Source organism: Choristoneura fumiferana, chromosome 10, assembly GCF_025370935.1.
Source record: "Choristoneura fumiferana chromosome 10, NRCan_CFum_1, whole genome shotgun sequence".
Taxonomy (NCBI): Eukaryota; Metazoa; Arthropoda; class Insecta; order Lepidoptera; family Tortricidae; genus Choristoneura; species Choristoneura fumiferana.
Window position 1 is genome coordinate 10091568 of NC_133481.1, and position 18784 is coordinate 10110351.

Below are 18784 nucleotides of genomic sequence, written 5' to 3' on the forward strand. Positions count from 1 at the left end.
ACTTCATACACTTGTAGGTACACGTAGTAAGAATTGGTTAGATAGTGGAACACGGGCCGTAATATAATAACAGCGAGAAACTCAAGTGTTAGGTATTATAAAAGCACAGTCAACTGTTATTGTTATAATAATCCACCGTAGAACCTTCTGACTACCATGACATCATAAAGGTCCTTATGTAAACGCATTATATTATTATTATGGTGGTGATTAATTTGGCTTTAATTGCGGAATGTATCAGAGCTCTAGTATGGAATCAATGTGAGAAATTTTATGTAAGTAGTTTCAATACATTTAGCGTGCATCAAACCAATATAATAATAACCATATTGTGAAAACATCCGCCAACTCTCCCTTTAGATAAATCGCGATCAGTTCACGTAGTATACGAGTAGGTAGGTACATGTCGGCGGCCGATCGTAAAATCCGCCAAATCGCGATAATGGGATCAAATGGCGCCATTTTATGAATTGGCTAAGGGACATCCGCCATATCGATCAAAACTCAACGTTTAGGCAAATCATTAAATTCCTAGGTATATCATGAAACGCCGTCATTTCATGATTTGGCCAGTTTAGGCAGATCATGAAAATCCTAGGCATATCATGAAACGCCGCCATATGTTCTGGCACTTCGGCTTGGCTCGTGCGTTGTGCTCACAATTAATACTAACCACTCCTCGCTTCGCTCGTTTCGTACCTAAATTTTTCTTTTTTCCGGCATATCACGATGTGCCCCGTATACAGCTAGGAATATCGATGAATGCGTTGCTCTAACCGATCTGCCGTATTGTTTTTCAGGCACATCGTGATATGCCTGTTCAACTTTTAGGCATATCTTGAAATGGCGCCATACTACAATCGGCCGCCGACATATATACGAACGCCTCTCCTTCAGTTGTCCATTCTATTACACTTCAACTAGCATAGGTATTCTTCGAGCTATGTCGGCGACTTTAGTAAATTTGGGCTCATAGAAATTTACTATAACCAGAGGTTAAGGTTTGACATGTTAACAAACATAATTAAGTATTGTAATTATTAGTACAACTTAAAAAAAATATGGTCATGTTAACGCGAGATTACATAGCAGGTGCCACACAGCCCAGCTACAGTGTTACAGGAATAATCAAGAATGACTCTTTTCAGGTCTCGAGGACAATACGAGACGGCGCTATGAGTGTGACGAAAGGGGGGAGGAGGATCCCCACTCCGATGCCACCCCCTAGGGATGCCCATAATCATAACAACAGGTAAGCTGATAAAAGCTGATTGACTGTGACACAAAAGGCGCGGCCATTCAGAGTGCATTGAAATCACTCACAAATCAGAACTTTTAATTAGGGGAATAAAAATATTATCGTGCATTATGTTACCGTGTAGCATCAATGTCACCACATTTATTGTTCCTTCTGCTATTGCTAGTGTTCCCATGGATTTTAGTAAATTGTGGTAATGACCGCTGAACCACACCACGATTCAGCCCGAAACTAAGCAAAACCGTAGTAGGTACTATCGGTACCAGGGATGTAACAGAGCTCCGATTCCGTTTCCGTTACATCGGAAGTTCCGTTTGGTTTTACACATCCGTATCAGTTCCGGTTCCGTTTCTTTTGAAACGAAAGTTATACCGGATGTCAATGCTTAGCGCGGCGGCCGAACTTGAACGGCGTACATCAAAAATAAACAGGTTTATACCAGTCATTCGTCGTACACTAACATCTCGTCCACCTATCACTCAGGCTCCGTTTCTAGTTCCGGTTCCGTTTTCGGTTCCGATTCCGTTTCTGGTTCCGATAAACTAAATTGAAAACATCTGGTTCCGCTTTCGGTTCCGATAAAACTACATCCGTTACATCCCTGATCGGTACTAGGCTACGGATCATCATCATCATGTCAGCCGAAAGACGTCCACTCCTGGAGATAGGCCTCCCCCAAGGCTCTCCACTCAGACCGGTCTTGTGCTTTACGCATCCACGACGATCCCGCGATCTTAACCAGGTCGTCGCTCCATCTTGTTGGAGGCCTACCGACAGCTCGTCTCCCGGTCCGCGGACGCCATTCGAGAACCTTCTGACCCCATCGGCCATCAGTCAGGCTACGGATAAACATTCATATATAAATACATATATAATTATCGAACTAGAGAACAAACATTCGTATTATTCATGTCGGCGGCTGATCGTAAAATCCGCCAGATCACGAAATTCCTAGGCATATCGTGAAATGCCACCATTTCATGATATGCCTAAAAGTTGGCCAGGCATATCAGGATGTGCCTGAGAAACAACACGGCAGATCGATTAGAGCAACGCATTCGTCGATATTCCTAGCTCTGTACCGGGCACATCGTCGTGATTTGCCAAAAAAAAAAAATTTAGGTACGACGAGCGAAGCGAGGAGTGGTTAGTGTGAATTGTGACCACAACCCACGAGCCGAGCGTGCCGCGGTAGCTTCCGGCGAAGTGCCAGAACCGATATGGCAGCGTTTCATGATATGCCTAGGAATTTCATGATCTGCCTAAACTGGCCAAATCATGAAATGGCGGCGTTTCATGATATGCATAGGAATTTCATGATCTGCCTAAACTGGCCAAATCATGAAATGGCGGCGTTTCATGATATTCCTAGGAATTTCATGATTTGCCTAAACATCATTAGGCAAATCGTTAAACGGTGAGCTTTGAACGATATGGCGGATGTCCCTTAGCCAATTCATGAAATGGCGCAATTTCACGATATGCCTAGGAATTTCGTGATCTGGCGGATTTTACGATCGGCCGGCGACATACATACAAATATACCTCAAGCTTCATAGTTAGTTTCTCTAACCACTTGGCTATCATCAAACTCAATAGCTTTCTTTCATTCATTTTTAACTAATGCCTCTGTATCTAAATAGTGAAAATATTAATACTAATACGACGCATCCAAGAAATTAGTTACTTTTCGTTTTAGACTAACGTTTCCGTAATTGATACCTTTGTCCGAACGTCTCAAAGCTATCCAGTTTCACGACTCCTCGAATACACGCCTTGCACTCTGCTTATTAAGGGTTATTTTAGTGATCCTAATGAACCCTAATTCTTCAAGACTGCCGTAGATTTATTAAATGCATTCTTATAAGTGCTGAGTATTTTGTTCCTAAACTGAGCTGACGTTAATCGCATTTTATTCCCGAAAGACATTTGTGTAATGGCGACTGAAATATTAACCAGACTTAGTTGATTACAATGACTATCTTGTGCTTCTCTATTTTTGTCTGTTAGTTTTTCAACGTAGCTCTATCCTGCACTGTGATTTTGTAACAGTCACAAATCAGGATATTACTTATTGCTTAAATATGCTTGAATAGCACAGTTCAATCTAATAACTAATACTCCTAGAAATAATATAAAGCGGTATTCGTAGTCTTTCGCTGATGTTCAAAGTCAAAGTCAAAATATCTTTATTCAATTTAGGCTATAACAAGCACTTATGAATGTCAAAAAAAAATCTACCACCGGTTCGGAAAAACCTCTGCTGAGAAGAATCCGGCAAGAAACTCAACGAGGTATATATATATATTTTTTTAAAACAGATTTACAATATTATTAAATGATATGTATACATCACAAGTATTTAACACAACTTTATTTTTAACACAGTAGGTTCGCTATTTGAAGGGATCGCTAATGCGGATCGGAATTATTTCCAAATATCCCTGTCCATGATATAATCATTAACTTTATAATACGCCTTTGATATTAATGTCTTCTTGACAATAGATCTGAATTTTGTATCAGTTTCATTTATAATATTTTTTGAAATTTTATTATAAAAACGTATGCAATTTCCCAGAAAAGACTTTTTGGTTTTAGCCAGTCTGTAAGATGGAACTTTAAGCTTCTCTGTGTTTCTAGTAGCCTTTGGCTTAACATTGACCAAAGTGGAGATACTTTTTTTTAAATACAATATAGGCTTGCGTTGGTCACAATCACGCCTGGAAAGCGAGGATGAGGCCTACGATGGAGCACGCTTGCCTAGTAAATGCTCATTCACCCTAGACTTGAAATCGACCAAATTGTAGTGTTCAGGAAACACGTAGCAGGCAGGGAATTCCACTTCTTTGCTGTGCCGTTGATGAAGGAAGAGCGAAAACGCTTTGTGCGGATTTTGGGAATACTGACAACGTAAAAGTGGAGACCCCACCTACTTCTGGTCTGGTGGTTTCTGGATACTTGACTCCAACATAATACAGAATGCATACCTAATCTACTAATAATTATAATTCAAAATTAAAAGACAAGCTTTATTGGTAACTGCCTAACTGCTACATCATCAGACCATGAAAATTGACTTTGCTCAAATACACACGTCTTAGACCATTCTAACAAACCCAAACTCGGCTTATTCTGTCTTGGAGTTGCAATGTCTCCTTCCAACACCATCATCAGATCAGTTTGATGGTAGGTACCATACTACGTATTATTGTATTGTCATTAAAACTAGGTACGCGTCGTATCAATGCAACAATAAGAAGTGGGTACCTAAATAAAAAAAAAACAATTTGAATGATTCAGTTACATAAATAGTATCAAGTGAAGCTAATACAAACGTGTCAAAAACAATCGTTGATATCAAAGAAAACCAATGAACGCTCAGACGTAATTTAACCACAACATGCAGTAGTACAAGTGCAATGGCCGAGCGAACACATAGGAATGCCTTGTCAGGACATTAAGATCAAAAGTATAGTTAAATAGGTAACGAGGTAAACGCCGCTCTGTGCTCTGTTACTTGTACAAAGAATTCACGTGACATTCCAATACGAGTAAACAACCAATTTACGTATCAAATCTAATGGAATGGATGAATATTTTTTGTATTTTTCAATTAATCCTACCTCTATTATAAATGCGAAAGTTTGTGAGTATGTTTGTTACTCCTTCACGCTGAAACGGCTAGACGGATTTGGATGAAATTTGGAACGTAGATACCTGGACATCTGTAATAAAACATAGGCTACTTTTTATTCCGATATTCCCTCGGAATAGGGATAAAATCTCGAAATAACAACCGCTGGGCTTAGAGTCATGAAATTTGACATGATTGTTTTTAATGTAACGTCAATGAAAACTACGATTTAATTTTCGAAAATTGCCAATTTGCAATAGAAGAACAGAGCTTATAGCCTAATACTGTTTAATTTTTTTTTTCAGCGTTCAGATACAAAGACTCCTCAGGTTAAAAACAGATAAGATACAAAAAGCCATATAATTTTTCGTACATCTTCGTCATTAAAAAAAATTTTTTTTTGCCAAGACTCCAATCTGCTATTAGCGAGATTGCGACTACTCTCAAGTGATTTCGATGTCGACTCTTATTTTAAAACTATATTTAATCCTAGCAAATACGGGTAAAACCGCCTCGAAGGCATGAAAAGCTAAAAAGCGTTGCTTGTTTGTGGTAATTGGAATGATACGCAAAAATAACACCTGGAAAGGATTTACGAGTACGAACCTAATTCCTTTTAAATTTTTAATTAATTTTTAATCAAAACAACAACAACCGCGTGAACAAACAATATTAAATTGGATCAAATTAAGTACATATATGATTTGAAAAGATAATGGGCTGTTATTAAATAAACCTAACCTAAACCAATCTGTAAATTACACGATCAAAAAGTCTGCCTGACTAATACTTTCACACACAAATACCTAACTATAACTTTTAAATATTTGGTTCGTTATTTTTTCAACATTTGTTTTTTGAGACGTTCCCTTTAATACTCTCACGCAAAATTATTTAGATTTTTGATTTGCATCAGTACGGCGCGCGAAATTGAAAACAGTAGGTAAAGTAAACGTAGAGTGATCGTCACTGCCCCAATAGTTGCCGCCACACATTTTATGTCATAAGAAATAGATGTGACAGCAGGGTGCCATCTATTGGGCGTTAACGTGTCCAACACTCAGACGTTTTCCTTAGTTGTTGGAATAAATTTTAGTTTTCGTGGCATTTTAAGATATTTTAACTTGCTTTGCTCGCGTTTACCTATAGATCAGGTATTTGACTAGAAATTCTGGGATTTTGTAAAAAACCCATGGAAATTTCCAAAAATTTCATCGCCATGAGCTTTCGCCATGAGGTTTGGGCTTTTATGACGATCCCGTGGGATTATCGGCATAAAATGCCAATTTGTTTCAGAGATACGGCTATCTGCAGGTGGTAGGACCTTGTGCAAGTTCCGCCCGGATTGCTACCACCATCTTGCTCGCTAATCCTGCCATGAAGCAGCAGTGCTTGCACTGTTGTGTTTCGGGGTGGAGAGTAAGACAGCCGGTGAAATTACTGGCACTTGAGGTATCCCATCTTAGGCCTCTAGGGTGTTGCAGATGTTTATGGACGATGGTGATCTCTTACCATCAGGAGACCCACTTGCTCGTTTGCCATCCAGTCGAATAAAAAAAAACTGTACTACATGCTAATTACATTCAAATTTGCCTATTCACTTTATAAAAAAAGTGACAAACACACACGAACGCACTCTCAAACCTTCACATTTATAGTACCGTAGGAAGCGTTAAAAATAATCATTTGGAACGTTAATGCAAGATGGAGGTGAACTCTCACGAGCCGTGAACCGAGGTTTGTAAGTTTCGATGACAGCGAACAACAAACAGGGTTATGCACGTGTGGCGTGCGATGTCGGGTGTTTTGAGTCATAGGCGAACTGCGAATGTTCTTTGATAAATATTTTTTAATACAAGCTTTTTTGCTGACTGTATCTTTTGTTGATTGTAATTTCAAATCAAACCAACCACAGGAAGTGGATCAAAATTAACTTGCAAGATTTGAGCCAAACAAAAAACAATAACAAACACGGCGCGCTAAATAAAACTTTGTAACTGCTGAAGTTGGAAGAAAAATTAAACACCCTTTGTTAAGTAATTTATTGAATCAGGCATTACTTTGCGGAGGTCCATATCAATGAACTAAACGAATTTCCTTGCTCAACCGCGACCTTACGATAGCTAGCTTATACAAAATATGCGTTTTCATGCATTTCCTCCACCGCCACACTGTAAGAACACACACAAATCACACAAAACCATCTATCACCACCACACAACACATACTAACAGCTCCTGTGACACAACACGTACAAATTCTACAGTTGTTGGTTTGTTAACAATTACGTATCAAAACATACTCAGCGGTACATAATTTGGCCCACTCTACATACAAAATTAGGTAATTTTCAGTCACTCAGTATATTTTTCGACCAAAATTACCTAAAAAATCACCACAATCGATTATACGACATTAAAGTGTCTACTTTTACTCATAATTTCACAAATCATTTCATCAACCAACCACGCTACTTCTTCCAACTCGCACACTAAATGTCTACTGCCGACGGTGTTGCGTCGTCTGCCTGAAAAAACCGTATAAATAAACGTTTCATATTTTGACATTCCCCTACTCTGCTGCAGACCGCCTTTGAAAGCTTTTAATTATGGCTACTTCCCTAGATTCCAACATAAGCCCTTCATTACACGACTTTGTCCAAAGCTAGTAAGAGTATGAAAAACAAGTTGCAGTAAAATAACAAATACACACAATGCTACAATGATACGCACAATGTTACGGTGACATACATAGATACCAGATTTTCTTACAAACTTTGTTTAAGCTTGTAAAGACATAAAGAGTTTTTTGTATAGGGGAGACCGCGGAGAGTTATGACAGAGGAGAGTAGTGACAATGTCGATTTTTTGGAAGTTATTAACTGCTAGTGAGCTCGCAATAGCGCGCGTTTTCTAGTTCAAGTCTCGAACTATTAAACGCGTGCTGTTGCGAACTGTTATGACGAAAATAAAGCGTATTTATCTTAGATACGCAGCGACAACTTTTTTTTGTGTTTTTTTAAATCTTGTTTTTATTGTCAGTTACTATTTACTTTAACTATGGCTCGAAACGTGTTTTTTATTATTATTATTTAATGACAGAATTCCAAAAAATATTTTTTGACAGCAAACAGCTTTATCTACCTGTACCTAAGTGGTTTTTTCGACAAAAGTTGTAACATTCATGACTTCAAATTTGATAGCGTGAAGATTATGCCAATTTACGTAACTAGGTGATATATAGTATTTTCTGCTTTTAAAGAAAAAACAGATCACTTTTACCTGGGCTAATTGTATTTCTGTGTGTGAGTCAAGACATGGTAAAGTCACGTATGACAGTATGAAAGAGAAAAGTGCAAATTATCCCGCCGGCGCCTGCTCTTTGAAGTCAAGTGGGCATTTCCGAGTTTCCGCGCGTACCACGCTCTCATGCACTGCTAATACGTATAAAGCATTGCTATTTCTATTGCTATGATTTGACAGGACTAATATTGATTCCATATCGGCGTGGTTGATACAGGCCTCCGCCTAGAAGAGAGAGCCCGAACTACATTCTGACGCGGATTTACAGAGGTATGCAGGTAAACGAAGCGTTGGTAGTCCTCTTACTAATAGACTGACGACATCACCTTTTGCCACACCTTTTTTTTCTTTTTTTCGACCTTTTTGTATTTCCTTTTTAGGGCTCCATAGTCAACTAGGAACCCTTATAGTTTCGCCATGTCTGTTCGTCAGTCTGTCTGTCTGTCCGCAGCTATGCTCAGAGACCGTTAGTACTAGAAAGCTGTAATTTGGCATGAATATACATATCAGTCACGCTGACAAAGTGGTAAAACAAAAAACAATAATAGTTTTTTTTACGGTAACACCCATAATACGTAAAGTGGGGGTGATTTTTTTTTCTCGACACCCTATTGTATGGGGTATCGATAGATATGTATTTTAAAACCATTGCGGGATTGTCTCTACGATTTTTCGATTCAGTGATCTGTTTGCGATATATTCAACTGCAAAATTTCATTAAAGTCGATCGTCTTCCCCCCCCCCCTCCTCTAAAATCTTAACTGTTGGTGAAAAATTAAAGTATATCAAATTTACAAGGAATAATATAGGAATAATAGCAGCCTAAGGTATAAAATATACGTAAACTTGGAAGATTCCGTACACAATACGAAATCCTTACAAAAATATTACTTGATTTTTTGTAATTGCCACGGAACCCTATCTTGGGCGTATCCGACACGCTCTTGGCCGGTTTTTTGTACAATAAAGAGTACCTATAAAGAAACAACAAACAAACAACATCATGAGAGTTTCGGGCAACCTGTGGATTCAAGTGGTCTTATCGTTCCTTGTGACGTTTTAAGAGGGAGGCTTACATCTCCCGGATGATGATGATGGAAAAGCAACTCGTTTTTAATTTGAAGAGCCTAAGAAATAATCAATAGGAACTCTCATTTTTGCATGACAAAAATTGTTGGGAAAAGCACGTAATACAAGCCCCGGGTTCTGTTCAAGTGCCATTATTGGGTGCCACGTTGCATGTTGCTGTTGGACGGGTTCTGCACATGGACATGTTTACTATTTTTAAGCAGTTTCCTGTAGAATTTGAAAGCATATATTGTAAAGTCATAATTGAATAAATATTATTTGTGGTTAAATTCAATTTAGGTACGTATTTAAAAATTCGTCCTTGAAACGAATCTTCCTCAAAACTGTCTTGAAAACATTTCACTCATATCTTTAAACGCTCGCAAAAATAATGAAACAAGTTTATTTATTTTCATCATTGCACTTTGTACAGTCACCTTAGGTCTAAGTACAACCCTGTTTAAGGGCATAGCAATATTAACAACATGTATTAGTATTGAAATATAGTGCACTTATCCAAACTTAACTAAAGTAATTCCTTTATTCCACTACTTATAAATGACAGCATGTATATTTGATAGATTTTATAGTAGATACATTGTGTTTTGTATTTAATGAATAAATAAACTAAACTAAATGTGTATAGAAGCGAACTCATCCCGTTATGGAGTCGAATTGTAAAAAATCCTTGCAAAAATAAACAAGTAGCTTAGTCTTTTAAGTGATAATTATGTTTGCCATTTTCATCTCGATCATAGTGAGAAGTTATGCTGATAATATGAATGGACCGCAACATTGTGGTGAGTGAAATTGCCACCTGAATGGAGATGGCCTGGACACTTTTATCTAGCCATGTCTAGGAACAGTAGGCCAGTATAGCTTGCTCTTATACGCCGGCCATTGCAGGCTTATGAAAGTTTTACTATCTCTAAGAGATACTTAAGGCTACTGCGTAAGAGGTTCATTCATAAGGAGGTAATGACGAAGTCATTATAATGTTTAACCGACTGCCTCAAGAAGAGTTGTTTTTGGATCTTGTACGAGTATATTCATAATGTCTATTTATTTCCTGTATTGAAACTTCTTTAATTCTAGTAGTTCGCTTTGGGTGCAAGTGTATTTTTTTATTCAAGTAGTAGGTAGGCATTGCAAACTAATTGCCAATTCTGATTTTTTTACATAATAACCATCAACAGTAGTATACACAAAAACTTGCAGCATCCTTATATATTATTACTTCTAGCATTTTAGACCGACATAATTATGCGAAGAAAACGATGAAGTAATGAAGTTTTCTTGATTTTTTTCTCGTAGATCGGCAAGTTTAAAGAATTTGGTATGTCAATAGTTCATTTATTGAGATATTGTTCCCACACAGAGTGATTTGTTCTCTGCGGCGGTAAATGATAGTGATAAAACTGTAAGCGAGGACGTGAGATAAGAAGTAAAGTTATCCGTCTGTTTTCCTTATCGAAATATTTCACGATCAGTTAGAAATGAAAGGCCCTTTGAATGACTCGTACCGACTAAATAGAATGTACGCATGAAAAGCTTGTAAAGCTGGTAAATTAAAAAAAAAACAAAAAAGCTTGTCAGAAGTGGGATTCGAACCCACGCCCACAGAAGTGGACTGCGACCTGAACGCAGCGCCTTAGACCGCTCGGCCATCCTGACTGTTATGGATGTGTTGAAATAGTGTTATGTATGCATACGCTGATTCCACTGTGCTAAAATTAGTTTAGTGATCGAATTCCGCAAGATACCTAGTTCCTAATTTAAAATGTGTGCAATCTATTCTTACGACTTACGAGTAATTAATGTAGAACCTCTTTTTTTAAGTCGGTTAATTATTTGGAGCCACCAAACATGGAAGTCACTCATGAGTGCCAGTGAGTCACTGACACATTACTTAATTATTTGTCTAGTCTACGTAATAACGTACAGTTAGCATCAAAAGTAGATAAACACTTTCGTACTTTGTCGTTTTACAGTCACGTACTAAACGCCATGCAAGATTGACAATGTGTCAATGCGACAGAGTAAAAAATGGATGCGCTAATTTTGATGCTGACTGTACCTACCTAAAATAATAAAATTGACAATTAAAAAAAAAGGATTGAGTTGATTAAAACGGTCAATAGAAACGCACAATAACATACGCTATACCTAAGTACATTTCGTTTAAAAAATGCAGTATCACTACTGGATGGTCAAAATTAATTGATGTATTTCAACCGCGTCCCAATTACTTGTTAGTTTTATGATTTAAATTCGCAATTCGATTTTTTAATGGCGCATGTATCTGTGCCGAAATATCGAGCTTCTCTAAAATCTAGGTACCTACCTACGTGGAATAAAACCCGAATTTAAATCATAAAATTAGTAATGTAATGAAGTAATACTCTAAATACTCTAAGGGGCTGTTTCACCATCCATTGATTAGTGTTTTGTTCGAATACTTAGACAGAGACGGCATCACATTTAACCGTAAGTTCACACTAATTAATGGATGGTGAAACAGCCCCTAAAACATTGTGTTAATTGTTAGTAATAATGCGTAGGTACCTAAATTTAGCTGGAGCTTAGAGCTGGGCAAATTACGTTCTTTTCTTTAATTGATAATATAAATTAAAAAATCACATGTATTTAAAATATGAAATACTAAATATTTTTGAGTCGTGTATTTGAAGTATACAATACAAAACACAGTATTTTAACTAGTTTTATTTAAAATACAATAAACAAGTTATAAAATAGCAGGCTCATTATACCTACCTACCACAAAAGTCACAAGTGCTATGACCGATTGACATATTTACTTAGTTATACCTAGTCCCATCCATGAAGACGCGTGATTTTATCAAAATTAGACATTAATGACATTGTAATAAGAACCACGGCACGCGTCATCGTGAATGAATGATGACTCTACCTAGCTATATTATAGCGTTCGACAATTTTCTTTCAAAAACAATTGAGCACTGATTTTCCAGAACATATTCAATAAAATATAATCGCTAAAATGTATTTTATATTAAAACGTATTTTCAAACAATAGTATTTACGTAAGTATTTGAAATGTCAAGCTATTGTGGAGAAGCGGGCAAAAACATTTCTTGCTCTACATTTTTGACTGTAATGTACCAATATGTCCAACTTTCATATTTATTAAATTTAAATAAACATTGCGCTTCAAACGTTTTAAAATAAATCCGGAATCTCAAATCCGGGCCCATAACCTTACATCCGTACATAATTATAACAAAACAGTAAATTCATTCACAAACGGTTACTTCGTCCGGCTCTTTGATCTCCCATGTGGCTCCGTTAACGTTTTCCGATGCGTATACGCACGTGCAAATGCAATATTGCATTTATTGGCGTTTCTCAGTACAGACAACCAATTTAACTTGACCTTATGTTAAAGTCAAAATTAACTCAACTTTAGCTCAATTGTCACTGGTCTTTCCAAACTAGTCTAATTTGAACCTTCGTCTTCGATAAAAATTCATCTCATCATAGCTCAACTGTCTTTGGTGATTTTCTAACCAATATAAGTTGGCCTCTAATGTGTCTGCCGTTGGATACAAACTGCCGGTCAGTTTATGTTGGGAATTGCGTGGCAAAATGCAACTAAATTTAGAGTCGTAGGAAGTGATGACAGCAAAGTCTGTTTGCGTTTTATTTACTTTACATTGTTTATTATGATTGTTCTAATTTCAACTTTACTGCTCAATATTTATAAATAATAAGCAAAATAATGATTAACGACCGGGGTTCGATATAGGTAAGTCGGATATTTTAATTCAAGCGTTGTTGCATCGAGGGATCGAAAAGCAGAGAAGGATTCAGTAGAATCTAAATAAACGTAGAATTTTTAAAAATGGAACCGACTACAAAACCTTGAAAATATTTTTCCTCAAAATCGCTACATCCTTTTCGGATCTATGATGCCACAGACAGACTCACAATAGGTACGTGAAAGTAATAAAACGCTTTTTTTGCGTCGGAGGTTAAATAGAATGAAATGATAAGTCCAGTTTGTTCAGTTTGTCCCTTTAAGTGTACCTAATTAACAAAAAAACCTAGCGTGGGGATAATAGAGGGGGTAATGAGCCTTTAAGGGACACAATAAGTTACTGATTATTTTATTGTTCTTATTATGCAATTAGGGTATGATGTGTATTTTTTTTTCTTTTCTTTTTGTATTTTCTATGAGTCATGTTACTTGAAATAAAGTTTATTAACAACTTGTATATGAAAAAAATTAAGTGTTTAATATAAAATTATACACATTCATGTTAGTATAGGTACATACGAGTGCTCGTCACTGTCCCAATAGTTGGCATCTTTAATCTTATGTCATTAGCAATAGCCGATGACAGCAGGGTGTCGACTATTGGGCATTAGCGTGTCGAGCACTCGTACGTTTACCTTACCTAACAACTATTATCTTTAATATATAAGTACCTGCGTTGCAAATTAAACAGTCTAGAACTAAAATAAACTTTAGACGACGGACAAACTTAATTTTGCGTCGCGCCTAATCCTTCATCAGTTGAAACAGCTGTTCTCCAACATAGTAATCTCATTCGCGTGTTCAAGCAATAGTAAGTTTGCTAAACTACACTAAGTATCCAGTTACAAAATAAACAGATCGTAAACCCAACTTTTTATTGGTAATGGTAAAAACAGACTATTAGCCACGCACAATTTGATCCCACGCAAGTGAGAATTCTATTTTAATTTTAAATTATTCGCAATTGTGTCCGAGCTTTAATCAGTTTTTCAATAAAGCACTTACAAAAGGAGTTGCCTTTAGCTTATATTCGCAAGTTTTTTCTTGCAAGTTCCAAACTGAGCTGTACCTAATGTAAGTCAACGCCCTTTAGCACTGCGTGACAGTAAGCAGCAGTACTATATAGACCAATATACATTTCTTATTAGTGATTGAAAGTTCCAATGAATTTAGCTTGACTTTGTAGTCGAGGAAATTGAATAGCGTATCAGGGTGGAATTCATTTCACAATGATTTCTTTGGCAGCTGTGTGGAATATCAGCAAAAGGGTTCCACCATGATGCGCGATTAAAATTCTTCAACTTTACATAACACGCATATAGTTATATTGAGGTCTGTTAGCAATGTACACAAACTCATACCAAAATAAAACCATCACTAACGTGTCCCGTGATTATTATGTACATACATATAATCATTGCCCATTGCCTGTCATATTTTTAGAGGGTGCTCATTTTCATATTAAAGTTGAATATGTGACTTAACTTTTAATACAAAAAAATTGCACATATTGTTTTTAATACTAGATTGTGTCTTGAAGGCGGTAAATAAGGAATTACTCGTACGAACGAGAGTCTATTAGAAGCCCGAATTCGAAGACTGAGGGCCTTAATGAGTCTATGTTCATAGCTCCAGTACCGCCCGTTTGACATACAACATTTTTCACCACATTTGTGAGTAAATACTTATATAAAATTATATTATACAGTACCTAGTATGCCTGTTGATAATGTAATAGATATGTTTTAATAACTCTCTATATAGGTATTAATTTGTCAAAATTTATCAATTTTCTTCTTAGGAGCTGTCATTGACGTAAGCATAATTGTATCAATTGGAACTAGGTATTATACGAGTATTGGCCAGCAAATACATTGGGTCCGTCCGTACTTACTGTCATTATCTTCACTCCTAAATATAGGAGTGAAATTTTCAAAGTACTCGTAGTTTTCACGTTATTTCTAGCTTCTAAAGCATTTATGGGAGTGTGATGAACTTCACCAGTCTCACTACAATCCTCATTTGCACTCGGTTAGCAAGAAAGCCAAAGAGGAGAGAGAGAAAAGGTAAAAAACATGCGCAAAGTTAAGTTGGTGTGCAGTTTGCATCTTAGACATCTTTTAATTAATTTGTTTGTGAAGAACAAAGTTCGTAAGTTGTTCTCTGTTTATGGAATTTTCATGCTAAGCATTAGTTCTTAGTTTGTAGAATTTGCAGACTAATTTGTTTTAATAATTTAATTTATAAATGAGGTAGGTATGTGCGCATGAAGATAGTGTTATACAAATATTAGATGTACAGTCAAGATAAAAATATGAACTTATTCAAAGCTTCAAAAATAAGTACCACGGACTCTTATTCCGACGCAATAAGGCCATAGTAACATATTTTTGAGTGGTTCGAGTAGATACTTATTTTTGCACTTGACTGTACCTACACTAAATATACAAATAGGTACTTAGAGCCTATGCACACCGCGTTTTTTAAACGCGCGTTGAAAGCGCGTTTATCTTTCCATAAAGCAGCCTTACAACGCACGTGCGTATCGCGTTTGTATGTTAAACAGTTTTTGACATTTTGACAATTTTTATGACGTTAGCTGCCGTTTGGCTGTAAAATTTGTGTGACAAGCGACAGTCGGATAGTGAGTGCGCGAGATTTACGAAAAAAAGTATAATGGCATCTACATAAGTAAATCTCGCGACAAGCTTTTAATTACATCATAGGCAGGCACCTAATAAATTGTGTAATGTAATGAGTTAATTGGTTTGGTGAAGCCATGGTGAACCTTATGTTTATATTCTTTTTTAACCCCCGACGCAAAAAGAGGGGTGTTAGCGGTCCCCCGACACCGACGACGATTAGATAAAAAAAATATTACTAGGTACTTATACTAAATTAACTTAGGCTAATTTTGCGGGAAATCAGCATAGTCTCCGCGGGATGGGGATAAACGAATTCTTCGCTGATGAAGTCGCGGGCAACAGCTAGGTGGTGCATAATTATTTTTTACGTTTCTTTTTTGGCGGCGTTTTTTTATCGGCGTTTTTTTCGGGCGTTTTTTTTATATTTTTGCTGGCGTTTTTTTGTGTCGGGGGTTTTTTAATTTTTAATTTTTTTACAGCATATAAAGCTTGTTCTTAAAATGTTTTTTACTTTTATTTTTTTATTAGACGGACAGGCATCTAACAACTTACCAATAAATCAAAAGAGCTTACCTAATTTATATTTTGTCATATTCTGATAGTTTTTGCGAATATGCTAGTTTTCTTTGCACTGCATTTAGTTGCAGGCACGTTGAGTGCATTAAGCAAGATGGATTTCAACCGCAGTGCTCACGGGCGTAAAGTGCGCGCGTGCACCACATTCGTCCTTGCACATCCCGGGCAATTACACCGACCCTTGCTTTGAGTCAGCGATGCCAGATCTACGGATTTTTCCGTAGATCTACGGATTTTAGGCCTAGTTCCCGGATCTACGGAAATTATTGCTGAATCTACGGAATTTAAGACTAACCAAATTTTCATCAAAACGTGTTGAGTAAAAAAACTGAGTGTTGTTTTCTGCGTATCATGAAACGCAATTCCTGAAACGGAATTGCTTAAAAAAATAGACTATTTTTAAGTTTTGCGTTTCGTTATACGCAGCTGACGCAGCCTTCATAGTGATCATTTCAAGTTGAGTTGACTTGACACTCTTGACAGTTGGGTTAGATGGCAAAATTACGTAAAATGGAACGGTCGAACGGAGTCGTAAATGACAAAATTGTCGAATGAATGATGCAATGCAATGCAAGGCCAAGGTCATCGTGTGTTGGTTAGAAAATCAAGATTTTGAGTCGACAGACAGTTGATATGAACTTATAAATCGTGGAAAAGTTAATTTGTTCTGCATTTCTCTACTAACTATAAACAACATTGTAAGGTTCAGAAACTGTCAAATAAACCTGTTTAAAAAATCCGTAGATCTACGGATTTTTACAGCGGCAAAATACGGATTTCTATACGGATTTTTTTGCTACGCCTACGGATTTTCAAAAATCCGATCTGGCAACACTGCTTTGAGTAGCGTGATGCCATCGTTTGCCTCTTATGAATGAGGGCTACTTGACAGATGAAATATCGCTAGATGGCGTTAGTATCGTGAACTTTCTTTGCTTGCAATTGTCGCAGATCTAAAGATCTACCTAGCTTAATGAACCAATTGCAAGCAAGACCGTAACGTCAAATACCTACTTAAACCTCACGATACTAACGCCATTTAGTAATATTTTACCAGTCAATTGGCCCTCGTTACTAGACTTTATCCGCGGCTTCGGACGTGTAAACCATTAGGTTTGACAGTTGAATTGAAATTTCAGAATTTTTCTAAATTTTAATGGGAATTTCCATTCCAATATACATCATGGGTTCTCTTTGAATTGACATTAAAAACAGTCGTACAAAATTTTTATGAATCTAAGTCGGTATAAGTATATCCCGTGGGAATATCGGAATAAAAAGTAGGCTATGGTATCTACATACCAAATTTCATCCGAAGCCGTCCAGCTGTTTAGCGTAAAGGTGGAACTAACAAAAATCCCGTGGAAATTGCCAAAAATTACGTTGGTATTATTGTCGTTGCATTAAAAACAGACGTGCAAAATTTTATGATAGCCTAGCGGCTGTGATTTTAAGATTTTAACCTAATGTCATGGGAATATTGGGATAAAAAGTAGTTTAAGCTTTATTACAGACGCTCCGCTATCTACATATCGCACAGCTAAATAAAAAAGGGCATTAAAACAAAATAATAGAGTATTTAAATATAGGCCTTTCAAATTAAATGTAGGTCTAAATTAAAATGGTGTATTATTTTGAGTTGATACCGTTTTAGATCTAGGTGTGCAATATCAAATTTCATCCAAATCCGTTCAGACGTTTTAGCTTGAAGATGTTAACCCCTCACAAACTTTCGCATTTATAACTTTAGTAGGATTACATTTTCTGTTCAGTTCTGTCATTGCTTGGAGTTTGTATACCAATGTAGTCGTAATAGGTTGGTATTAGGATATGAACTCACGCAAAGTGTCGCCTGTATCAATCAATTATTTAGTTTGTGACGTGGTTTTGAGCCCACGCAAGCGCATTCTTTGCGCTCTAAGGGGCTTATTCTTAAGTACAGAGGGATGCAGTGAAGAGCAGGGACAGTGGGGTGCAAACGTATGTCTAACTGACCGAAAATGCAGTCACGCGGTTTATAAGTGCACGGCTGTGGTCTGGTAACACGTTTTCCATTTGGAAATAAAATTTACTCATGTTTAGCTTTTTGTACAGATTTGGTAAGCTAAGCACTAATCACTGTCAATTTTACAATGGCTTAGATACGCTTGTGTATGTTTGTTATTTCATAAATTTGAAGTATAATATAAATAAGTAGCATCAAACATTATTGTCATCGATATGGAGATTAGCAAGTTGAAGTGGCAGTGGGCTGGCCATATCTGCCGAAGAACTGATAACCGGTGGAGTAAACGAGTTATTGAAGGGAGACCGTGTCTCAGCGAACGTAGGTATACGGTTGATCTGCGAAAGGCTGCTGGTGGAAGCTGGATGCGACGAGCCGAGGACAGGGCCCGATAGGGACTGCTGTAGGCTGATTGATGATGAAATATTGTGTCACTGAATCGCATACAAGTTTTACGCCATGGGAAACAAACAACAATTAGTTGCGACACGTTA

At 37.0% G+C, this 18784-nt stretch overlaps 2 protein-coding genes and 1 non-coding gene across 3 annotated transcripts in view; 2 read left to right on the forward strand and 1 right to left on the reverse strand.

Moving 5' to 3' along the window:
* LOC141432065 (THAP domain-containing protein 2-like) overlaps positions 1-18784 on the forward strand; it is a 213616-nt gene that overhangs the window by 186961 nt on the left and 7871 nt on the right. The window lies entirely within an intron of this gene.
* The window catches only part of LOC141432066 (kinesin-like protein CG14535), a 343284-nt gene that overhangs the window by 26220 nt on the left and 298280 nt on the right, over positions 1-18784 (forward strand). The window contains exon 2 of the mRNA XM_074093449.1: positions 1149-1252. Coding sequence (XP_073949550.1) covers positions 1176-1252 — 77 coding nt within the window. The 5' untranslated portion in view covers positions 1149-1175. The remainder of the gene's footprint in view (positions 1-1148; positions 1253-18784) is intronic.
* On the reverse strand, positions 10856-10939 carry TRNAL-CAG (transfer RNA leucine (anticodon CAG)). Its single transcript has one exon. It is a non-coding gene; the product is annotated as a tRNA-Leu (tRNA).